Source organism: Erigeron canadensis, chromosome 1 (genome assembly GCF_010389155.1).
Source record: "Erigeron canadensis isolate Cc75 chromosome 1, C_canadensis_v1, whole genome shotgun sequence".
NCBI lineage: Eukaryota > Viridiplantae > Streptophyta > Magnoliopsida > Asterales > Asteraceae > Erigeron > Erigeron canadensis.
Genome location: NC_057761.1, coordinates 43,845,293 through 43,863,719, shown reverse-complemented (window position 1 = coordinate 43,863,719; position 18,427 = coordinate 43,845,293). Strand labels below are relative to the sequence as shown.

General features: G+C 32.9%; 4 protein-coding genes across 5 annotated transcripts; 2 read left to right on the top strand and 2 right to left on the bottom strand.

Annotated features, from left to right (window-relative positions):
* LOC122581165 (pentatricopeptide repeat-containing protein At3g04130, mitochondrial) lies at positions 1–2,586 on the top strand. 2 transcript variants are annotated; one of them, XM_043753335.1, is made up of 3 exons: positions 1–133; positions 748–2,329; positions 2,425–2,586. In XM_043753335.1, exon 2 carries the CDS (start codon positions 796–798, stop codon positions 2,305–2,307), a length of 1,512 nt encoding a protein of 503 aa, XP_043609270.1. In that variant the 5' UTR covers positions 1–133; positions 748–795; the 3' UTR covers positions 2,308–2,329; positions 2,425–2,586. The 2 variants fall into 2 exon arrangements, with proteins under 2 accessions (XP_043609270.1, XP_043609278.1); XM_043753343.1 differs by having other exon boundaries at positions 2,412–2,586.
* Positions 2,587–6,582: 3,996 nt separating this feature from the next.
* LOC122580023 (serine/threonine-protein phosphatase 6 regulatory ankyrin repeat subunit B-like) lies at positions 6,583–9,697 on the top strand. Its single transcript, XM_043752297.1, has 2 exons — positions 6,583–7,634; positions 8,379–9,697. The coding sequence occupies exons 1-2, from the start codon at positions 6,957–6,959 to the stop codon at positions 9,609–9,611; spliced, it is 1,911 nt and encodes a 636-aa protein (XP_043608232.1). The 5' UTR covers positions 6,583–6,956; the 3' UTR covers positions 9,612–9,697.
* Positions 9,698–10,289: 592 nt separating this feature from the next.
* On the bottom strand, positions 10,290–11,619 carry LOC122604909 (TLC domain-containing protein At5g14285-like). Its single transcript, XM_043777770.1, has one exon. The coding sequence runs from the start codon at positions 11,183–11,185 to the stop codon at positions 10,439–10,441; it is 747 nt and encodes a 248-aa protein (XP_043633705.1). The 5' UTR covers positions 11,186–11,619; the 3' UTR covers positions 10,290–10,438.
* Positions 11,620–14,425: 2,806 nt separating this feature from the next.
* On the bottom strand, positions 14,426–17,922 carry LOC122580321 (putative F-box protein At1g67623). Its single transcript, XM_043752599.1, has 3 exons — positions 17,533–17,922; positions 15,199–15,364; positions 14,426–15,096 (listed from the first exon to the last, which is right to left on the bottom strand). The coding sequence occupies exons 1-3, from the start codon at positions 17,706–17,708 to the stop codon at positions 14,686–14,688; spliced, it is 753 nt and encodes a 250-aa protein (XP_043608534.1). The 5' UTR covers positions 17,709–17,922; the 3' UTR covers positions 14,426–14,685.
* Between the last annotated feature and the right edge of the window lie 505 nt (positions 17,923–18,427).

Sequence of the window (18,427 nt, the reverse complement as noted above, 5' to 3'; positions counted from 1 at the left end):
CTCTCTTTAGTTGTTTCTTGTTTTTTCTCTTTTCTTTACAAAAAGTAAATTTATAAATCCCCAAGGGCTCCGGTCTGAAACATACACCTTTCAAAATGCTCCAGTCTTTGTGCTAAATCTCCCTCCCTCTCAGGTAAGATATCATTTGCATCCATTATTCCAATTACATACTTTGTTTATTTATATACGATGCATTATCTATAACTTTTTTGTTATTATATATATAAGCAACGAAAACCTATTGCACATAAGGTGTTCGATGAAATGTTTGTCAGAATAATATATGAAATGCTTGACCCCTTTTATTCTCTGTGATCATGATTTATGTCCTTTGTACAAAACAACGATAGTCGACACCCAATCCTGCTAGGGCGGGGGCATGAGGAGATAGGGCCAGAGCCATCAATTATAGTTTTCAAGTGTGCTTCATAATAAAAAGTTTTCAGTACTTAATGGATAGAATCATGGGGTTTAGATACAAAATTATATGAAATTTAGACTAAAGTTACAAACTTTCTTGGATGTATACAGTATATACCTCGGCCCTTTATTGTAGATGAAAGATGTAGCGATATTTTGTTAGTTTATTTAGAAAGATAAGTTCTTGCTGATAGTAATCATGTTGTTATAGTTTTACCGTGATTTACTTAAATGCTTTCATATCATTACGAATGCCTAATGTGCAGGCTATGCTGTGTGTTTATCTTGAAATGTTGAAGTAATTAAAATTTTATTTGGGGATCACAGGAGAATTAGTTTGGCAGTCTAGTTGTCTGACCCGCTACACGTTCTATTATGCCAAGGGTCTCGGTGAAAAGAACTGTTTCTATTCTTGGATCGTTTGCGGTTCGTGAGTCTACAAATCATGCTCATCGTTATTTGAAGTTGTTCCATTTCACTAGCAATGCCCTTACCAGTCAAGAAAAGTACAATGATTCATCTGGGAATATCTACATTGCTATTGCAAAAGTTCAAAAAGGAGGAACCGATGATGAGATTTTTCAGTCTCTCATGTATGACCAAACTTGTAGCACGATACCTGTGTCTCACAATCTTGTTTCTCAGTTGCTGTATCGATTTAAAGATGATTGGAAATCTGCATTGGGCGTTTTCAAATGGGCAGAATCACGGCCTGAGTATACACCGTTACCAGAGTCATATGACATGATGTTGGACATATTGGGGAAAATGAAACAGATGGAAAAGATGATGTCACTACTTGAGCAAATGAATCTGCATCAGCGTGTGACAATTGGTAGTATAGCCAAGGTTATGAGACGGCTTTGTGGGACGGGGAAATGGGAAGATGCTGTAATGATATTTGATGATTTGCACAAGTTCGGGTTGGAGAAAAATACTGAATCCATGAATGTTTTACTTGACACTCTCTGCAAAGAAAATAAAGTCGAGCAGGCCCGTAAGATTTTCTTGGAGCTAAAGTCACACATCCAGCCTACTGCTCATACTTTTAACATATTTATACACGGTTGGTGTAAGGTTAATCGGGTAGATGAAGCTCTTTGGACTATCCAAGAGATGAAAGGATATGGGTGTAAGCCGTCTGTTATAACCTATTCCACCATAATCGAATCATATTGTCGCCATTCCAATTTTAGTAAAGTTTATGAGTTGCTAGACGAGATGCAAACTGAAGGTTGTCCTGCTAATGTTGTAACTTTCACCACCATCATGAGTTATTTGAGCAAATATAAAGTTTTCGATGAAGCATTACAAATACCCGAGAGAATGAAAACTGTCGGATGTAAACCAGATACACTTTTTTACAACGCACTTATTAATACTCTCTCAAGGGCTGGTCGAGTTCAAGAGGCTATTGATGTATTTGAGGTTGAAATGCCGAGTTTTGGTGTTGTACCCAGTACGTCTACCTACAATTCAATCATTTCAATGTTTTGCCATCACTGTCGGGACCAGGAAGCTTTCAATGTTCTAAAGAGTATGGAAAGTTCACAACTTTGTAGACCTGATATCCAGTCATTTAGTCCATTACTTAAGCGCTGCTTTAAAACAGGAAAGACGGATGTTTTATTGGGTCATTTGTTGGATGAAATGATTAATAAGCATCATCTCAGCCTTGATTTGGGTGCATACACTCTTTTGATCCACGGGTTATGTAAAGCGAATAAGAGTTACTGGGCATACCAAATTTTTCAAGAGATGATAGCTAAAGATATCACACCAAGATATAATACATGTTCGTTACTTCTGGATGAAATCAAGCAGCATAATAACTATGAGGCTGCTGATCACATTGAAGGTTATATGAAGCGAATGAAATCATCTTGAGGGCTAAACATTCACATTTCAGGTGACCCAAAAAGGGTAATTTTTGTTATGATATTATTCTATTTATTCATGTAAAATTTTTTTTATTCATTGATCATGAACAGATCAATGTTACAGGCACCAGGTTTTTGATGCAATACAAGCTGGAGTTGCTTTGAATGAAGTGTGAATCTTATTGGTATGTTTTTAATTATTAGACTAGAGTTATTGAAGCCAACCACCATGTGTTTTTTCATGTAAGATTATATAAACTAATAGAAGTTTATTCTCCTGATCCAATGCATCTTAGACGTTACAGCTTTCCACAGGCTGCATCAATAGATACTGCGTCAATAATATGTTTATGAATATTGCCACATTTCTATAACTAGAAAGTTTTCAACATATGAATTAGGTCTACAAGATTACCTTATTTAGTCACTATCAATGTTAACAAAAAGAGAATTTTGAGACATTTAAGGTTATTCATGTGCAAAATATGCACCTCTTTGTTTTCAATCCATTGCTTTAAGAAACTACCTTTCATTTCTATTTTTGTAAATGAAATATAGTTGGTTTAGTTTTGGTTCCTAACATAACCGATAGTCTTTTTTATTAAATTTGTTTGTGTTTTTGCTGTTATATCTAAATTCGGGTACTAAAGCTAGTTGGTTTTGAGCCGGTTTTTGGTTTGGTTTGCCATAGGATCATGTTAATAAGCACAGACAACGTTTTAACCTATGATCTATTTAAGTAGATGTTTGCAATGAGTCAATGTCTATCTCACTACTTTGCATCTATTCATAGAAACATGCTTGCATCATTGATGTTAAATAGGTTCTCTCCTTGGTTTAGGTTTAGTTATTTCTATGTATTCTTTTGTTTTTTTTTTATGTATATTAATGAAAAATGAAGCTTCAATAATAATTATTAAGGGAGATTATCATATTTCTCCTTCTTAACTTTTAAAATCACATATATACCCAACTAAATTACATAATATCAAAAACAACCAAGCTAAATGCTAAATCTCTCATATTTATCCCTTTCATTAAAAATTTTTTTGGTAAAATCAATTTCACACAATTAAATCCCAATCTTGCCTCTAATATTATACTATCAAAAATGTATTGATAAAAATATATCAATCATGCCTTTGGTATACTTTCAAATGTATCTAAAAAACATTACAAGAATACAAGGAATGTATCAATGTTTCCAAGCTAAGGGAAAGAAAATAAGAATAAAACTTCTCAGTATAAATGATGTTTCGCAAAAGTTAATAATTGTTTTTCAATTGGTTTTAGAAAAAAGGATCTCAATTGGTTCGAAAAGTAATTATGATTTTTTCTTAATTTATAAAGTTAATATATACTTTTTTTTAAAAACAAATATTCGTAACTACATAATGAATGTTATTTGTAAAAGTTTGGCAACTTACCTATTTTTTTTATTTAGACACACTTTTGATGATTTTTACGGTAATTTATTTGTTTAAAATTATTTTTCTTAAATTTATATAATGAAATGGGTTAATATGAGAATTTTAATATTTATATTGGTTATATTTGATATTATGTTATTTACTTGGGTATATATGTGATCTTAGAGATTAAGAGGGGATATATGAGATTCATTCACTCAATTATTAAACAAAGATGTTGTCTTAATGGTGTGAGAATTACTGTAACATTCTCCGGTTTGGTAAATACATGGGCCAACAACTACTATTGGAAAGACAGGGTCACGAGACCCTTTCAAAAAGATCTAAATATCTCAACCTTTTTGGTCCAAAGTCATCATTCATATTGATCAACGGAATATGACACATATTTGTTTATTTTTATAGCTAAGATTACTTTTAGTTACCTTTTTATACTTAGTTATCCTCCATCATTTCTTTATAAATTACTAAAAATTATAAGTTTTGTTTTATTGCTGCACCTAAGATTGGTGCAGAATGTTGCACCTAAAGCTTTTGCCAACCCACACTTCTTCCTCCCTCATCTACACTGTATCAGTTTTTTTCTTTCTTAAATTACTTATTCCTCACTCACTACCCATCTTAACTTTTTCTCACTTCTTTCTCATCTATTCTTCCACTTAAAATAAAACATTATATTAATAAAAATACAATAACTAATAAAAATAAATCATTACATTATTAAACATGTTAAGATTTTATAAAAAAACGTCATATTTATAAAAATTATTTGACTTTTTAGAATATAAAAGTAATTATGAAAAAATATTAACTTTTAAACTTCTAGGGACTAAAGCTGTTAACTCCTAAAATTTGTTTCTATCTTTTTCAATTCTTCCTCCTGCAACTATAATATATATATTATATGGGAAAATGATTCGTACTGTAGAATTTACCTAAGCTTAGGTACTGTCACTTTAAAAAAGTTATAAATTAAATCTCTGAATTTGATAAACACACATAGCCTCCCTGAATTTTACATAACATACCCCTGAATTTTACATAATCCCCCCTTGCTTTACCTAAGATAGGTACTCCATGTTTTACCTAACCTTTCCATATTATATATATATGTGTGTGTATATCGATTGATAGTTTTTTTTTTTTTTTTCCGATTCAAAATGTCGAATAACTCAAAGCTGTCCCCACATACTCTCTCCCTTCACCTCGTCAACAGCCATTGATGGATCGATGGGGGAGAAAAAATGTGGGTTGACGAGGGCGCTGCCATCCTTGTCTTGGTCGATGAGATGGTGGAAGGGGTGGTAGACGAGAGGTTGGCACAGGCCTAAGCTTTGCCCTTTTTTGTAAGCCATCATGGGTTGTTGAGCCATAGAATTTGAATCAGTAAATGAGGTGTGCAATTTACAATTTATGATCTTAGAGAAATGATAGACTTGACTGTTGGTGGTGGTGTTGTCAAAATCAATGAAAGAGATGGAAGAAAATGGAAAAATTCATTGTGTGATACTCGTATTATATACATTTTGTTACAGGCCTCCCAAAAAATGCAAAAATGTTTACTTTATTACAAATATTATTGTATAAATTTTACAATATATTTTTGTCTAGAATCTAAAGACCTTTAAACAACAAATCTTCATTTATAACTTGTTGCAACCGAAGTTTTAACTGAAAAACAATTATACTCATCTTAGAAGTACATCAATAAATCATTCATCTAGGGAGTGTAGAGTATTGTCAAAATTATTTATTCAATATTTATTGATCTATGGAATGTCTACGCTCTTTCACCATTGATAGGAATTTTAATATTTAAGATTCGTTAAAAAAAAAAAGGCAAATAAAATATCCGAGAGTCTCATTTTGAACCATAAAATATTAAACACAATTTCAACTACTATTATTTTTCAGTTCTAATTTAGTTCACCGGCACACCGCCCACCCCCCGTCTCCCCACCTTCTTTCTTTTACATAATTTTTTTATTATTATTTATACATACAAACTACACTTGTTCTTCTTCTTTTCTTTTTTTTTTTTTACATTGACCATTTCTGCAATTTGTTTTAGTCAACCTTTCTAAATGTAGAAATACACAACTTACTGTATTCGTATATACTATTCTTGTTAAGTTTTTAAAAATTTTAAAAATACCGGAGGAGTAATAACCCACTTACAAGGCCTGTACACAGTCTTAAAATCACTTATACATTAGAAAGAAAAAAAAAGACATTAAATAACTTAGGTGTTGGAACAAAAAATGTGTTCCTTAAGGTTTTCGTTTTTGACCCTTGAGCCATATTAATAGTGCTCTTTCTTAAGGTTTTTGTTGTTGATTTTCCACTAACAAATGAAAGAGCATATATATGGTACATCACATAGAATGTGTGATGTAGCTGATCACGGGCAAAAGGAATCTTTCTTCCAATCGAACTATGCAAAAAGCCAACTTTCTTGTATTCACACACCATAAAATTATTATTTTAACACCATAAAATTATTAAAAATTTTCATATTTTAACACCATAAAATAAACAAGAAAATTATTATTTTATAATTATGTGGCTTTATTCATTTTGTTTCTATATGTAACCACTAATCTCAACTCTTGTTGTGTCTTATTTGTCCCCTTTCCCTCCATTTCTGTGATTCTCATCATACCTTCTAACCTCCCTCCATTTTTATTTTCCATTATCAAGAAAAAAACTCATACGGAATTGGGTATTGCTGTTGTCTTTCTTTGTTCATCTTTTCTTGACAAGTGTTAAAAACACCTTTTTTAACTCAAATTCAAAGATTTTTCATTAAACTTCTTTTTGGTCTCCAGAAAATAAACTTTTTTGTTTTGGGATTATTTTTTTTTTCCAATAAAGTTTGTATCTTTGGTCTGATCTTCCAAAGTTATACATGTTTTAACAAACTGGGTCTACTTTGATCAACTTTCTATAAGTAGAAAGACCCAATATATCTGATAAATTCTCGTTTGGGTCCCTCTAAAGTAAAGTTACTCCGTATATTTTTGGGTTTTTCTTGATTTCCAAAAAAGTTATCTTGAAGTAAAATTCTTCAAAGAAAACCCATAAGTTCTCATTTGTGTTTTTCCATGTCTATCAATAAAGTTATCATTTTTACTCCACTTTTTCCTAAATCCTTACTGGGTTCTGCTAATCTTTGTGTTTAAACACTTGGGTGTAATTTTATTTACCTAAAAATTTAACCTTTATAATGGCTCCATCATATTTTCCATTAAGATGGGAAAGCACAGGTGATCAATGGTGGTATGCATCACCAATAGATTTAGCAGCTGCAAATGGTCACTATGATTTAGTCAGGGAGCTTCTTCATTTTGACACAAACCTCCTTATAAAACTAACATCCCTTCGCCGAATAAGGCGACTCGAAACGGTGTGGGATGATGAGGAACAGTTCAATGATGTTGCTAAAAACAGATCAAAAGTGGCCAAAAATTTACTTCTTGCAGGTGAACCTAAAAATGACCATGGCCATAATTCTTTAATAAGAGCTGGTTATGGTGGTTGGCTTCTATACACAGCTGCATCAGCTGGTGATTTAGTGTTTGTTAAAGAGTTATTGAAAAGGGATCCATTGCTTGTTTTTGGTGAAGGGGAGTATGGTGTTACTGATATATTATATGCAGCTGCAAGAAGCAAGAATTTTGAGGTTTTTAATGTGTTAATTGATTTTTCTTTGTGGTCAAAAGGTGAGGAAATTGGGTCTGTTTTTAAGTTAGAAATGATGAATAGGGCTGTTCATGCTGCTGCTAGAGGTGGAAGTCTTGAAATCTTGAAACAACTTGTTGAAGATTGTGATGATGTTTTGATGTATAGAGATTTGCAAGGTTCTACTTTGTTGCATTCTGCTTCTGGAAGAGGTCAAACTGAGGTATTTTTCCACTTTCTTTTGATCACAAATTGAACTCATCTTTTAATGTCTTTTTTTTAAAATATGAATTTTAACTTACAAATTCACCTACCCATTATTGAGTCTCCCACCGACTGGTATCACGGTCAACAGGAGAGAATGTAAATCTTGTAACATTATGGTTACAGAGACATGAGACGGAATTTGAACCCTACGGCTTTACCCTGCTTTTATGTTCATGTCCTCCACCACTACTCCACTAGGCCACCAAGTATGAAAGCTATAAGTAACTTTGTCAATGATGATTCTATCTTATCTACATGATTGACTTTTTGGGCAAACTAATAATGTTTAGAAGTTTTGAGGGTGGAGAATATGCTATTAATGTAGTAAGTTGTAACAAACAAACAGAGGGATATGCATATGAAAGGAAATTAATGTATTTTAAGAATACTTTTATAGGTGTACAATTGGTCATTTAAGTAAGGCTATCTTTGGAAGGTTTGATAACAGATTAGAATTGACCTACCTTTATGATAGTTCTAACTAAACTCTTGCTTTCATGTTCTTGATATTATTGAACTCATATGTCTGAATTATAGAAATTAGCTTTGATAACTTTGTCTAACTGATTGCCCTTTTATGATACTGCCATTATGTCTAGGGATTTTCTAATTTAGACTGGGTAATGCAAAAATCAAAATGATGTGTAAAATACCTTAACTTGTTTTTTTTTATTCTAATGGTATTGTATCGTTTATGTAGGTTGTAAAGTATCTAGTCGAATCTTATGATATAATCAGCTCGACTGACTCTCAAGGCAACACTGCATTACACATTGCTGCCTATAACGGTCACTTACCCGTGGTCGAGCTTTTGATATCATCATCTCCTTCATTAATCACGTCAACCAACAACTACGGCGACACTTTTCTTCACATGACAGTTGCAGGATTCAGAACACCAGGGTTCCGACGAGTTGACCAACAGATAAAACTCATGAAACATCTTGTGAGTGGGAGAATCGTAAACATCGAGGACCTTATCAATTTTAAGAATAATGATGGTCGAACGCCTCTTCACATTGCTATAATTGAGAACATCCATTCTGACTTGGTGGAACTTCTCATGAGCGTTAGATATATCGACTTAAATATCAGAGACGTTGATCGGCTGACCCCACTTGATCTCCTTAGACAACGGCCGAAATCAGCCTCTTCTGAGATACTGATAAAAAGGCTGATTTCGGCTGGAGGGATCTCAAATTATAATGATTACATGACGAGGACTGCCCTCGCATCCCATTTGAAAACACACGGGATTGGGGGCAGTCCTGGAACTTCATTCAGGGTTCCTGATGCTGAGATCATTTTCTATATATGTGCTGATAATGATAAGGAGTCAATTTATTCGGGTGAACTAAGTCAATTTAATTCACCTACCCGATCATACTCGGGGTATCGTAATCGGGAACCAACTAGTGCTGCTAGACGATTAAAGCTTCTTTTCGGGTTGGCCCGAAAGAAAGAAGAAGAAGATGATGATCGTGATTCTTTAGATTCTTTCCAGTTAAGGAAGGGTAAGCTTGACAATGGGCCAGTTTCAATTCGAGAAAAATATATGAAAAGCTCAAATCCAAACAACAAAAGGTTGTTTACACCTAGCCCGTCGACAAAGAAAAAGTTCTCCGCCAGGCTAACCCATGGGGTCCTACAAGTCAACTCAGCTTCTAGCCAATGTTCGGGTTCATCTTGGTCTTCGTGTTCAGAAGACGAAGATGATGCGTATAGGTCCACAAAAAGCGGACCACTGACCTCTACGAGGTCTAGCTTAAACCCATGGGTTAACCGTGACAAAACAAAGTTCCATAGGCGACAGTCTTCGTTGAGCAAGGTCTTGATGAACCAAGTGTTCTGTTTCGGTGCACAAGGTATAGCCGTGGACGAACCAATCAAGCGCCCGAACCCGCGTCAAACCTACATTGGTTCAACGGCTTGAACTAGCCTACTTATATATAAAAACTACTGTTTGTGTACATTAATTTTGTTTCCCTCTCATATAAATGTATTTTAATCTAATTCTAATACGAGTATTACATTAAAAAAAAAATACATATTGCATAATATACATGACTTTTCTATAAGCTATAGTTTTTGCCTGTATACATATAGACAAACACACGTTAGGATTGCAATAAAGCTAGTTATGGACTTATGGTACATATATTAAGACATGTTTTCCCTCAATCCACTTTTTTGGAAGAAGAAGGTAGGACAACTAGACATAATATAATGTGAGCATGTGATTTTTAATTTGTTTACTGTGTAACATGAAATATGCCAAGAAACACATGACTGTACCAAGTTTTACTTATATCATCATCCATCTTTACTTGTATCTGTTGTTAAAAAGCAGGCTTAAGTACTTAACTTTGTACAAATACTGAAATCGAACAAAAAACCTCTTGATAAATCAAATGCCGATGATATACATAAAATGATGATATAAAATCGTTTTATGGAGTTTAGTGATCAAAATATCAAATTATGAGGCTTTCATATAGTCAAGGTTAGGACCAACAAATAAATGTTGTTTTCTATACGTTGGCTTCTTTTGGTCCATTGAAAATTGATATTAATTAAGGATAACAAACAAGTCATTATACCAAAAAATCAATTACTTACACTACTTGATATATCATATATTCATATCTATATATAATACAAGACCACTTGTTTAATTATAGTACAACTATTCCATAGAAACTTTAGATAAAATATCAATATCATCTATATACACACTAAAAAGAAAAAAGTTATACTTTTCTAACTTAATTTCTTTATCTTGCTTCTTTCTTTAAAGAACTTTAACCATAGGTTAGAAACCCACAAGACACTAACAAAAATAGCACTAACAATCACAACCATCCAAGAAACCCAAGCCCACACGGGAATCACATCATTTCCACCACCATTCAAGTAAAACACCATCATTTTACACACAAGAAATGGCCCGAAAACCCCTCTAACAACCGTGTAAAACCCGTAAAAGTAAGGGGATAAACCACTGTGCAACCTTGCCGCCACGGCCACCTCATCTTTTCGGTATCTAGCTAGACACCATATGTTCTGAAGAAGACTAGTGACTTCTGCCAAGATAAGGAGTAGAAGGATGGCAAAACCGCCATAATGGACAACATATCGGCATGTTATGAAAACGTAGAGAACTGCTAAGTGATGTGCAATGAATAAGTGATCATTTGGGGTGAAGATTAAGTAATGTGAAGTGTCTATGAGGAAGTATGCAATGCTGAAATCAAGAACTAAGGCTTGGAATGGTGTGTTTTGGGCTGCAAAGTGGGCTTGTGGTATTTGTGTGTGTAAAAAGTTTGCATAGATTGATAGAAAGACTGCTGGGGTGCCATGAGCTAGAGAGGTTAGACAACTTGATGCATCTGGCCTTTTCTTGGAATCCCAATTCTTGAATAGTGTTGAGTAACCCAATAGATATATAGAAATATACATGAGAGTGAAGTAGAGAAGTAATGATCCCTCAAGATTTGAAGTTTCCATGGTTGGTTAAGTCTAGCTAGCTAGCTCGTTGGGCCTTATGCGAGCTATAGATGAGGTTTTTAGGCCCTGGCCTCAAAAACCGGGCTAAAAGGAGGTTGCAAGTTCAAGTCTCACCCTTTAACATGAAAGAGAGGTTTGAGATTTGATCAAACTTTCAATACCTTGAAACCGAGGAAGGAAGTTAGGAGGTTCAAGTGTGACTTTTCGGCCTGAAAGAAGAAGGTCGAAAGGTCTGATCTTGAACCTTCTTAGGCAAATTATGAAGATGGTTAGCAAATTCAAGACTTAATGATGATAAAGAAGGAAGTCCTAATAGATTATAAATGGATAATATAGTTTGGTTTGGTTGGCAATAAGGACACTTTTTCGAGTGAATGAAAGATGACTCTAATTATATGACTAGAATAAGAAGGGGTCATGTTATAAAGAAAGTTTGATTACGTAAAGCAAATTAAACACACATCACGATATTATAATACGGAAGATACACCATGTGCTCACCGAATATTCTTTTATTTTTCATCATGGTTGATAACTTGAACACCATTTCTCCTTGAAAAAGATTGTTGAGTACGAATGAGATGAATCACTTTAATATTGCTTACTTATTTGTGTAATGTACATGATATGATGCTTAAATATATGTATTAGTTTCAGATCAAAATTATAATCACTAACTAAACACATGATTGACCCATAAAGATGTCCAGCTCTTACTTAAAAATATTGTTGATATGTGTTTGGAAACAAGTCTTAAAAATCTGTCATCAATCGTGAATATATCTAGAGAGAAAAAAATGAGTTATGTATTTATGTTCATTACCTTTTTTTATGTCGATGTTGTCAGTTAATAACAAACACTTTTAAACTAGATTAATACCCGGTCGGTAACCGAGTAAAAAGATAAATTGATATATGAACCGATCAGGTAAAAAGATAAATTGATATATGCATCATACATTGCAAAAAATATTCGTCAAATTATTAGAAAATGTAAAGAGAGAAAAAAAAAGCGTATAGTTTAATTGTAAAGATTGTTCTATTGATATTTTTATGAGTCTTATGATATTAGTATTTTTTTTTTGTATGTTTATTGATATATGAAGTTTAATATGATAGATTGAATATAAAGTTTAGATAAAAGTTTACACACGTGTAATTTTGGGTATATCATGTTAAGGTTGTCAATAGTCAATCTAACCCGATACTCAATTTGAAGAAAAACAATGTTAGGTCAAGTATCTCAACCTGCCAACCCAACAACTTGATTTTTTTCAAGTTAGTTCGGGTTGGCTCCTTTGGTTGTCAGGTCCACCTAGTGGTGTACAAAAACGGTTTTTTACTCAATTCGACCCGGTTTTTTGGTCAATGGAGCCAAAACCGGATTTGACCCAACCCCACCCGGTTTGATACCAGTTTTTGGTCAAACTTTGACTGGGTATTGACCAGGTTTTACCAAAAATTTTTTACAAAAACTCATACCAGACTCGATCTCAACCTGATATAAAAAACGAAAACCCAAACCGGTTAATAACCGCCGGGTTGGGTCAGACCCGGTTGTTGACCAATTTTGGGTTCAGGTTCTGGTTTCAACCTGGTTTTTTGTACACCTCTAGGTCCACCTCCCAACATGAAATATTTTTATATTAATTTGTTTTTAATTAATACTGATCCATTTGACAAAAAACCACACATTTGACATTTCAACCCGTCAACCAATTTGTCTATAAAACAACTAATTTGACTAAATTGATCCAATAACAACCCATTTAACCTAATAATCCACAAACCTACAAGTTGACGCAAGTTGGGTTTTGGTTGTAATTTATTATATTAAACTTTAATGGGTCTGACTAAGGTTAAAGATTTATAACCTGTCATCCCAATTGGGGTGGTCCTAACTAACAAACATATATCATATATAAAACTTTCTATGAATATTTATGTAGGCTAAAAAAAACTCTTACTGTTAAAAAAATTTAATTATAAATTTGAGAAAAATTATACACTATAAATAGTTATAATTCTTGCATGAACAATAATGGTGGAGTACATAATCCCACTTTTTTTAAACGAACTTTAAAAAATCACATGTTTAAAAATATATAATAATAATGTTTTCTCATTATGTTTCACAATTGTGTTCTAGTTATATAGACTGCAGTCAATTTACCAACTTATATATTAATTTGGTTTTTATTATGTTCAAATTAAATTAAAAATAGATAAAAACTATTATACTCCGTATTTTTTTTTAAATAATTTGTTTGTATCTAGTATTAAGCATCTTCTTTAAATTCAAAATATAATTACTAATATATTTGTTTTATATTTAACTTCACTAATGAAAAGATTCTTCTTAAATAAATTTTAAATCATTTTCAAAAATAGACTCAACCAATCAAAACACAAGAAAATAAAACCATCAACCAATCAGAAGCTATAGAATTTAATCTTTTTTTCTCTTAGCTCTACCGGTAATATATATATATATATATATATATATATATATATATATATATATATATATATATAATGATATTTAAAGTACTAAATTACTCTTATGTGTCATTTTTATTAGTTAAAATACTCAGGAAAACATAATAGTCATAAATCACTTAGAAAATTAGTACTCGTATTAAAAATCCTAATGGTATATACTCTACTTCCTAAGATATTCCAATTTCCAATATCCCAACTCCCAAGTATCCCCATTTTTATGTACTTTACTTTTTTTAATACGTTAACTATCAAGTTTGTCTTACCTTTTGCTCTCTTTGGGCCTACTACTGAATTGTGTTGGCCCAGACACGTGATGGGGATCCATAATCCATGTGAAAAGAAGAGGAAGTGGAATGTACATTTGTATCTGATGAAGCATACCTACTTCTCCGTCACCAACGAAATCCAAAATGCCCGGAGTCACGTCAACGACAGTGGGCATCAAATACATATGTAGGCTATTTTAGAAATTTTAGCTTTTAATTTTGAACAAAGACAAAAAACTCTTTGTTTAGATATAACTAGCTTTAGGTTTTATTTGAAAGAAAAAGCTCCAAAATGAAACGCTACTTGAAATAGCGTTCAAAAGCTTTTAATTTGGATAAAGTTTGTAGTTTCTAAAAAACACACAAAATAACTCTTGAAGTCGCAACTACAGCTATTATCCAAACACATCTAAAAAATAAAAATACTAGCTAGCGGCTTTGTTTAAAAGCTACTGCTTATAGCTACAATTACTTTTGTCAAACATACCCGTATTCGTCAAGTTTTTCAATTTCTTTAGAAGGCAAGATTGAAATTGTAGCATATTAAATGAAATTTACACATGATGGTTTACCATCTATTTGCACAATATTTTTCCTATACATATCATATAACTTACTCTAAAAAAATCACACAATACCTGCACAAATCATATAACTTACCAATGAAACAATCATAATTTTAGCCAGTGGAGAAAACAATATGAAGCTTGATAATTGATACGCCCCTACAAGCTACACGACACCGTCTACTATTTTGCAGAATGAGATGACCTCTCGATACCACCCACAAGCGTCACAACTTAATACATCTATATCTTCCTCCTCGTCGAATTTTCTTTTTTTGATATAGATTTTGTTTCTTTCTTCACAGTTGCATCCGACCTCATTTAGTGAGATCGAATTATTAATCCACATTTCTCTAATAACTGCTTTGATTTTAGCTCTACACTCGCGTATTTTCAAATATTTGGATCTTGATATTTTCATTGAATTTAAAATATTCAAGCCTTGTTGACTCGATTGGCCACCTCTAGAGAGTAGAATCATACCGTAAACGTATGTTGCCTCAACATGTCCTTTCTCGCTGGCCTTTTTCAAGTACTCAAGTCCTGTTTCTATCCTTGCAAGACTGAAGAACTCAATCTGTGATAATATATGAATAGTCAAAATATATATATATGCTAGATTAACATGTTTATCAACTAAGGAGACGATAATGGTACAGGTTAAAAAAGCATAACTTACCATTCCTTGCCTGAACATCGCCTCAGGATTCCCTTTATCAATGCATCGATTTAGGAACAAAAGAAGTTCATTGCTTGGAGGAAACCAATGAATAACAGGAAACTTATCAATTGAAACATGTTGAAAGATGGACTCGTCTTCTGCTGCTCCAAGAAAATCTCTACAACTAAATCAGGAACAACAAAAACTTAGCAATCACAAAATCATTTCTATAGAAAAATGACAATAAATTAAAATTCGAACATAAATTATTTTTATATGAAAAGATAATAATAACAAAAGAAAAAAGATTATCTTCACCAAATTAAATATCATGATCAATATTAATGGAGTTTACTATCAAATGGGGTGAAAGGCTGGGCCTATAATGGTTAGGTGTCATGAGTTCCTCATAGGGGGTTTCATGTTCGAACATCACTAGGTAAAACCTTGAGGTAACCATGGAAAAAGTCTAAATCGGTCACGGTAATACTCGGGTTAAGCCGCATACATCTGAATCAAAGACTTGGCTTTCCCTTATAACCTGAACAAGAAAGACTAGATCTGTAAACCCGATTTTAATATCAAATGGTGTTACACTAAAAAACATGCCATTTTAGCTTTTTAAGAATATGTTTGTTATGGATCTAGTGATGAGGCAACAATCACACCTAAAACTAATGAAAGGAAAGGATAAAGGTATTCCATTAGGATAACACATTATTGATTTTAATATAGTTGTATGGTTTTAATGTATGGCAAGGATTTTAGAATCAGATTTCTCATAATATGCCAACTGCAAAAAAGATTATTAGCAAGTTTGGTTTGTATCAAAGGTATGTTTAACCATAGCACTTAGGCTGCATTCTTGAGTTTTTTTTCCAAAGGAAAAGAAAGGGAAAGATAAGAAAAATCACCTTTTTCCAAAAGAAAAGAAAGTGAGAGAAGGAAAAATCAAGGTTTTTTCCCCCAAAAGTTTTCTGGCCATTTTGGCCTTATTTGGAAGGAAACTCGTGGAAGTAGTGGTTGCAGGTGGTAGTTGCAGGAATCCGGTGGTGGTTGCGTTGCAGGCGGTGGTTGCAGGTTTCCGGTGGTTGTTGCAGGTGGTGGTTGCAGGTTTCCGGTGGTGGTTGCAGGTGGTGGTTGCAGGCGAAAAGGGTGGTTTTCGGCGGTGGTTGCAGGTTTCCGGCGATTGTTCCAATTATTTTTCTTTCACTTTCCTTTCAAACTCAAGAATGGCTTTTATAAATCTAATCTTCTATCCTTTATTCCCCTATCCAATCTTCCCCTTTCTTTTCTTTTGTAAAAGACTCAAGAATACACTCTTAAAGTAGTGTCTTAAAGCATCATTTAAATATACAATAAGGATAAGATCGTAAGCTAGAGGCAACTTGATTAAAGCCGTTAAATTAGACTTATATAGTTATATGACTTCTTTAAGGATATAATTTAAAGAAAACTGATTGTTTTATTCATGAAATGTGTCACACATAAAGCAAACAAGACTAGTTGCCAAAGATCTTCACCAATGGGGTAATGTAAATAAAGTATTTGATCACAAATGAAGGTGGGAAGTTGATCATCAATCAAATAACTCAAGTGCAATCAATTAGAAACTTCACGTTTCAACTTTCATAATTTTTACTAATCATGAAAAGTATGTATAACACGCCAATAAATATGCATACAAGTGAATCTCGATTAAACACTCTAAATTCTACTAGAAAGACATAAAAAGAAATTCGCACATATTAACAATTATCCACCATAAAATTTGAACAAACAACCTATAAGTTGATAGATCATTACACATATCACAAGTGTCAAAGCCCAAGTATACAAGCTTTTTTTTATTTAAAACAAACAAAAAAAATGGTAATACGGAAAAATACTAATGAAAGTACACATTACTATATATGTTTTGACATTATGACTTTCGGAAATCCAACAAGACTTTAAAGTATTTATTTGTATACCATTAATAAACAACTAACAACATATATAGGAATGTGCCAAACTATGCATGTCGTGCTATTGCATGTATCAAGCTTACAATTGTACCTTTCAATGTAACCAACTTTTGGGTCATTACACTATTGTATGTATCATAACATGTCAACTAGTGACATGGGGTGCAATTTTGATGATGTGTTAACTTATATGATATTCTGTCCACAAAAAAAGTTAAAGAATATACTACATTTAAATATCGTAGATTACAATAGTTTGCCTAGCAAACAATGCCGTATACGGAAAGTAAATGCATGTATGATCAAAACAAGTAGCTAGCATAGTTATAAAAATATAAATATAAATAATTTTAAAAAAAGAAATATATACGAGTATTATTATTACCATAATTTAGCATTAAATAAATCTGTGAATGAAGATGATGCCACGCGACCAAGTACATCAATCAGCAAATCTTCGGGAAGAGATCCGACCACCGGTCGCCGTGGCGATCGGCGGCGTTTCATTAATTTACTTTTTCCGATTGATAATGAAACACAGTTCGCCTTTCTACTTTCCATTCCAATAATCTCCTACACAAATACTCGTAGATTTATGGATAGATAGATATAGATTGATAGATATTAGATTTGATATATATTCGTATATATAAGGAAGGATGGATGTATAAAGGATGATGAGTGTATGATAATAATAATAATAATAGTAAGAATAAAATCGATCAAACGGAAATTTGTTAAAAACGGTTATATGAGTTGAGAACTTGGCGGAAGAAAATAGAGATGAGAATTAGGTGGACATTATTTTTGTAAAGATACAGAGAGAGATATTTGTTTGTTTCTATATATGTTGAAATATTAAATAAATTGAATGGGCCGACTTTTGTTGAAGTAAAAACGAACAAGTTGCATGTTCCACCGCTAAATTTGACCATGATGGTAATGACATGTTGTTCAATTGATATAAATAGATACGAAATCTATGCCAATTGCCATTATGGGCAAGATTTTGTGGTTTAAAGCCCATACATTTTTAACATTACGAGAGCAAATACATGCACGTTGCGGCGGTGAGATGGTAAGGGTGATAGGTCATTGAGTGTGATAGCCAAATGCCTTAACCGTATGGGCTCCGCCCTCGGATTTAAAAATTCGTCGAAAGTATATCGAATGACATCTCTAATGAAAGAGCATTAAATTTTAAGAACACCCATACAATTTTTATAATTTATCAATGTACGGTTTTTGAGATAAAAGATTTTGAATGAGTTGGAGGAAGA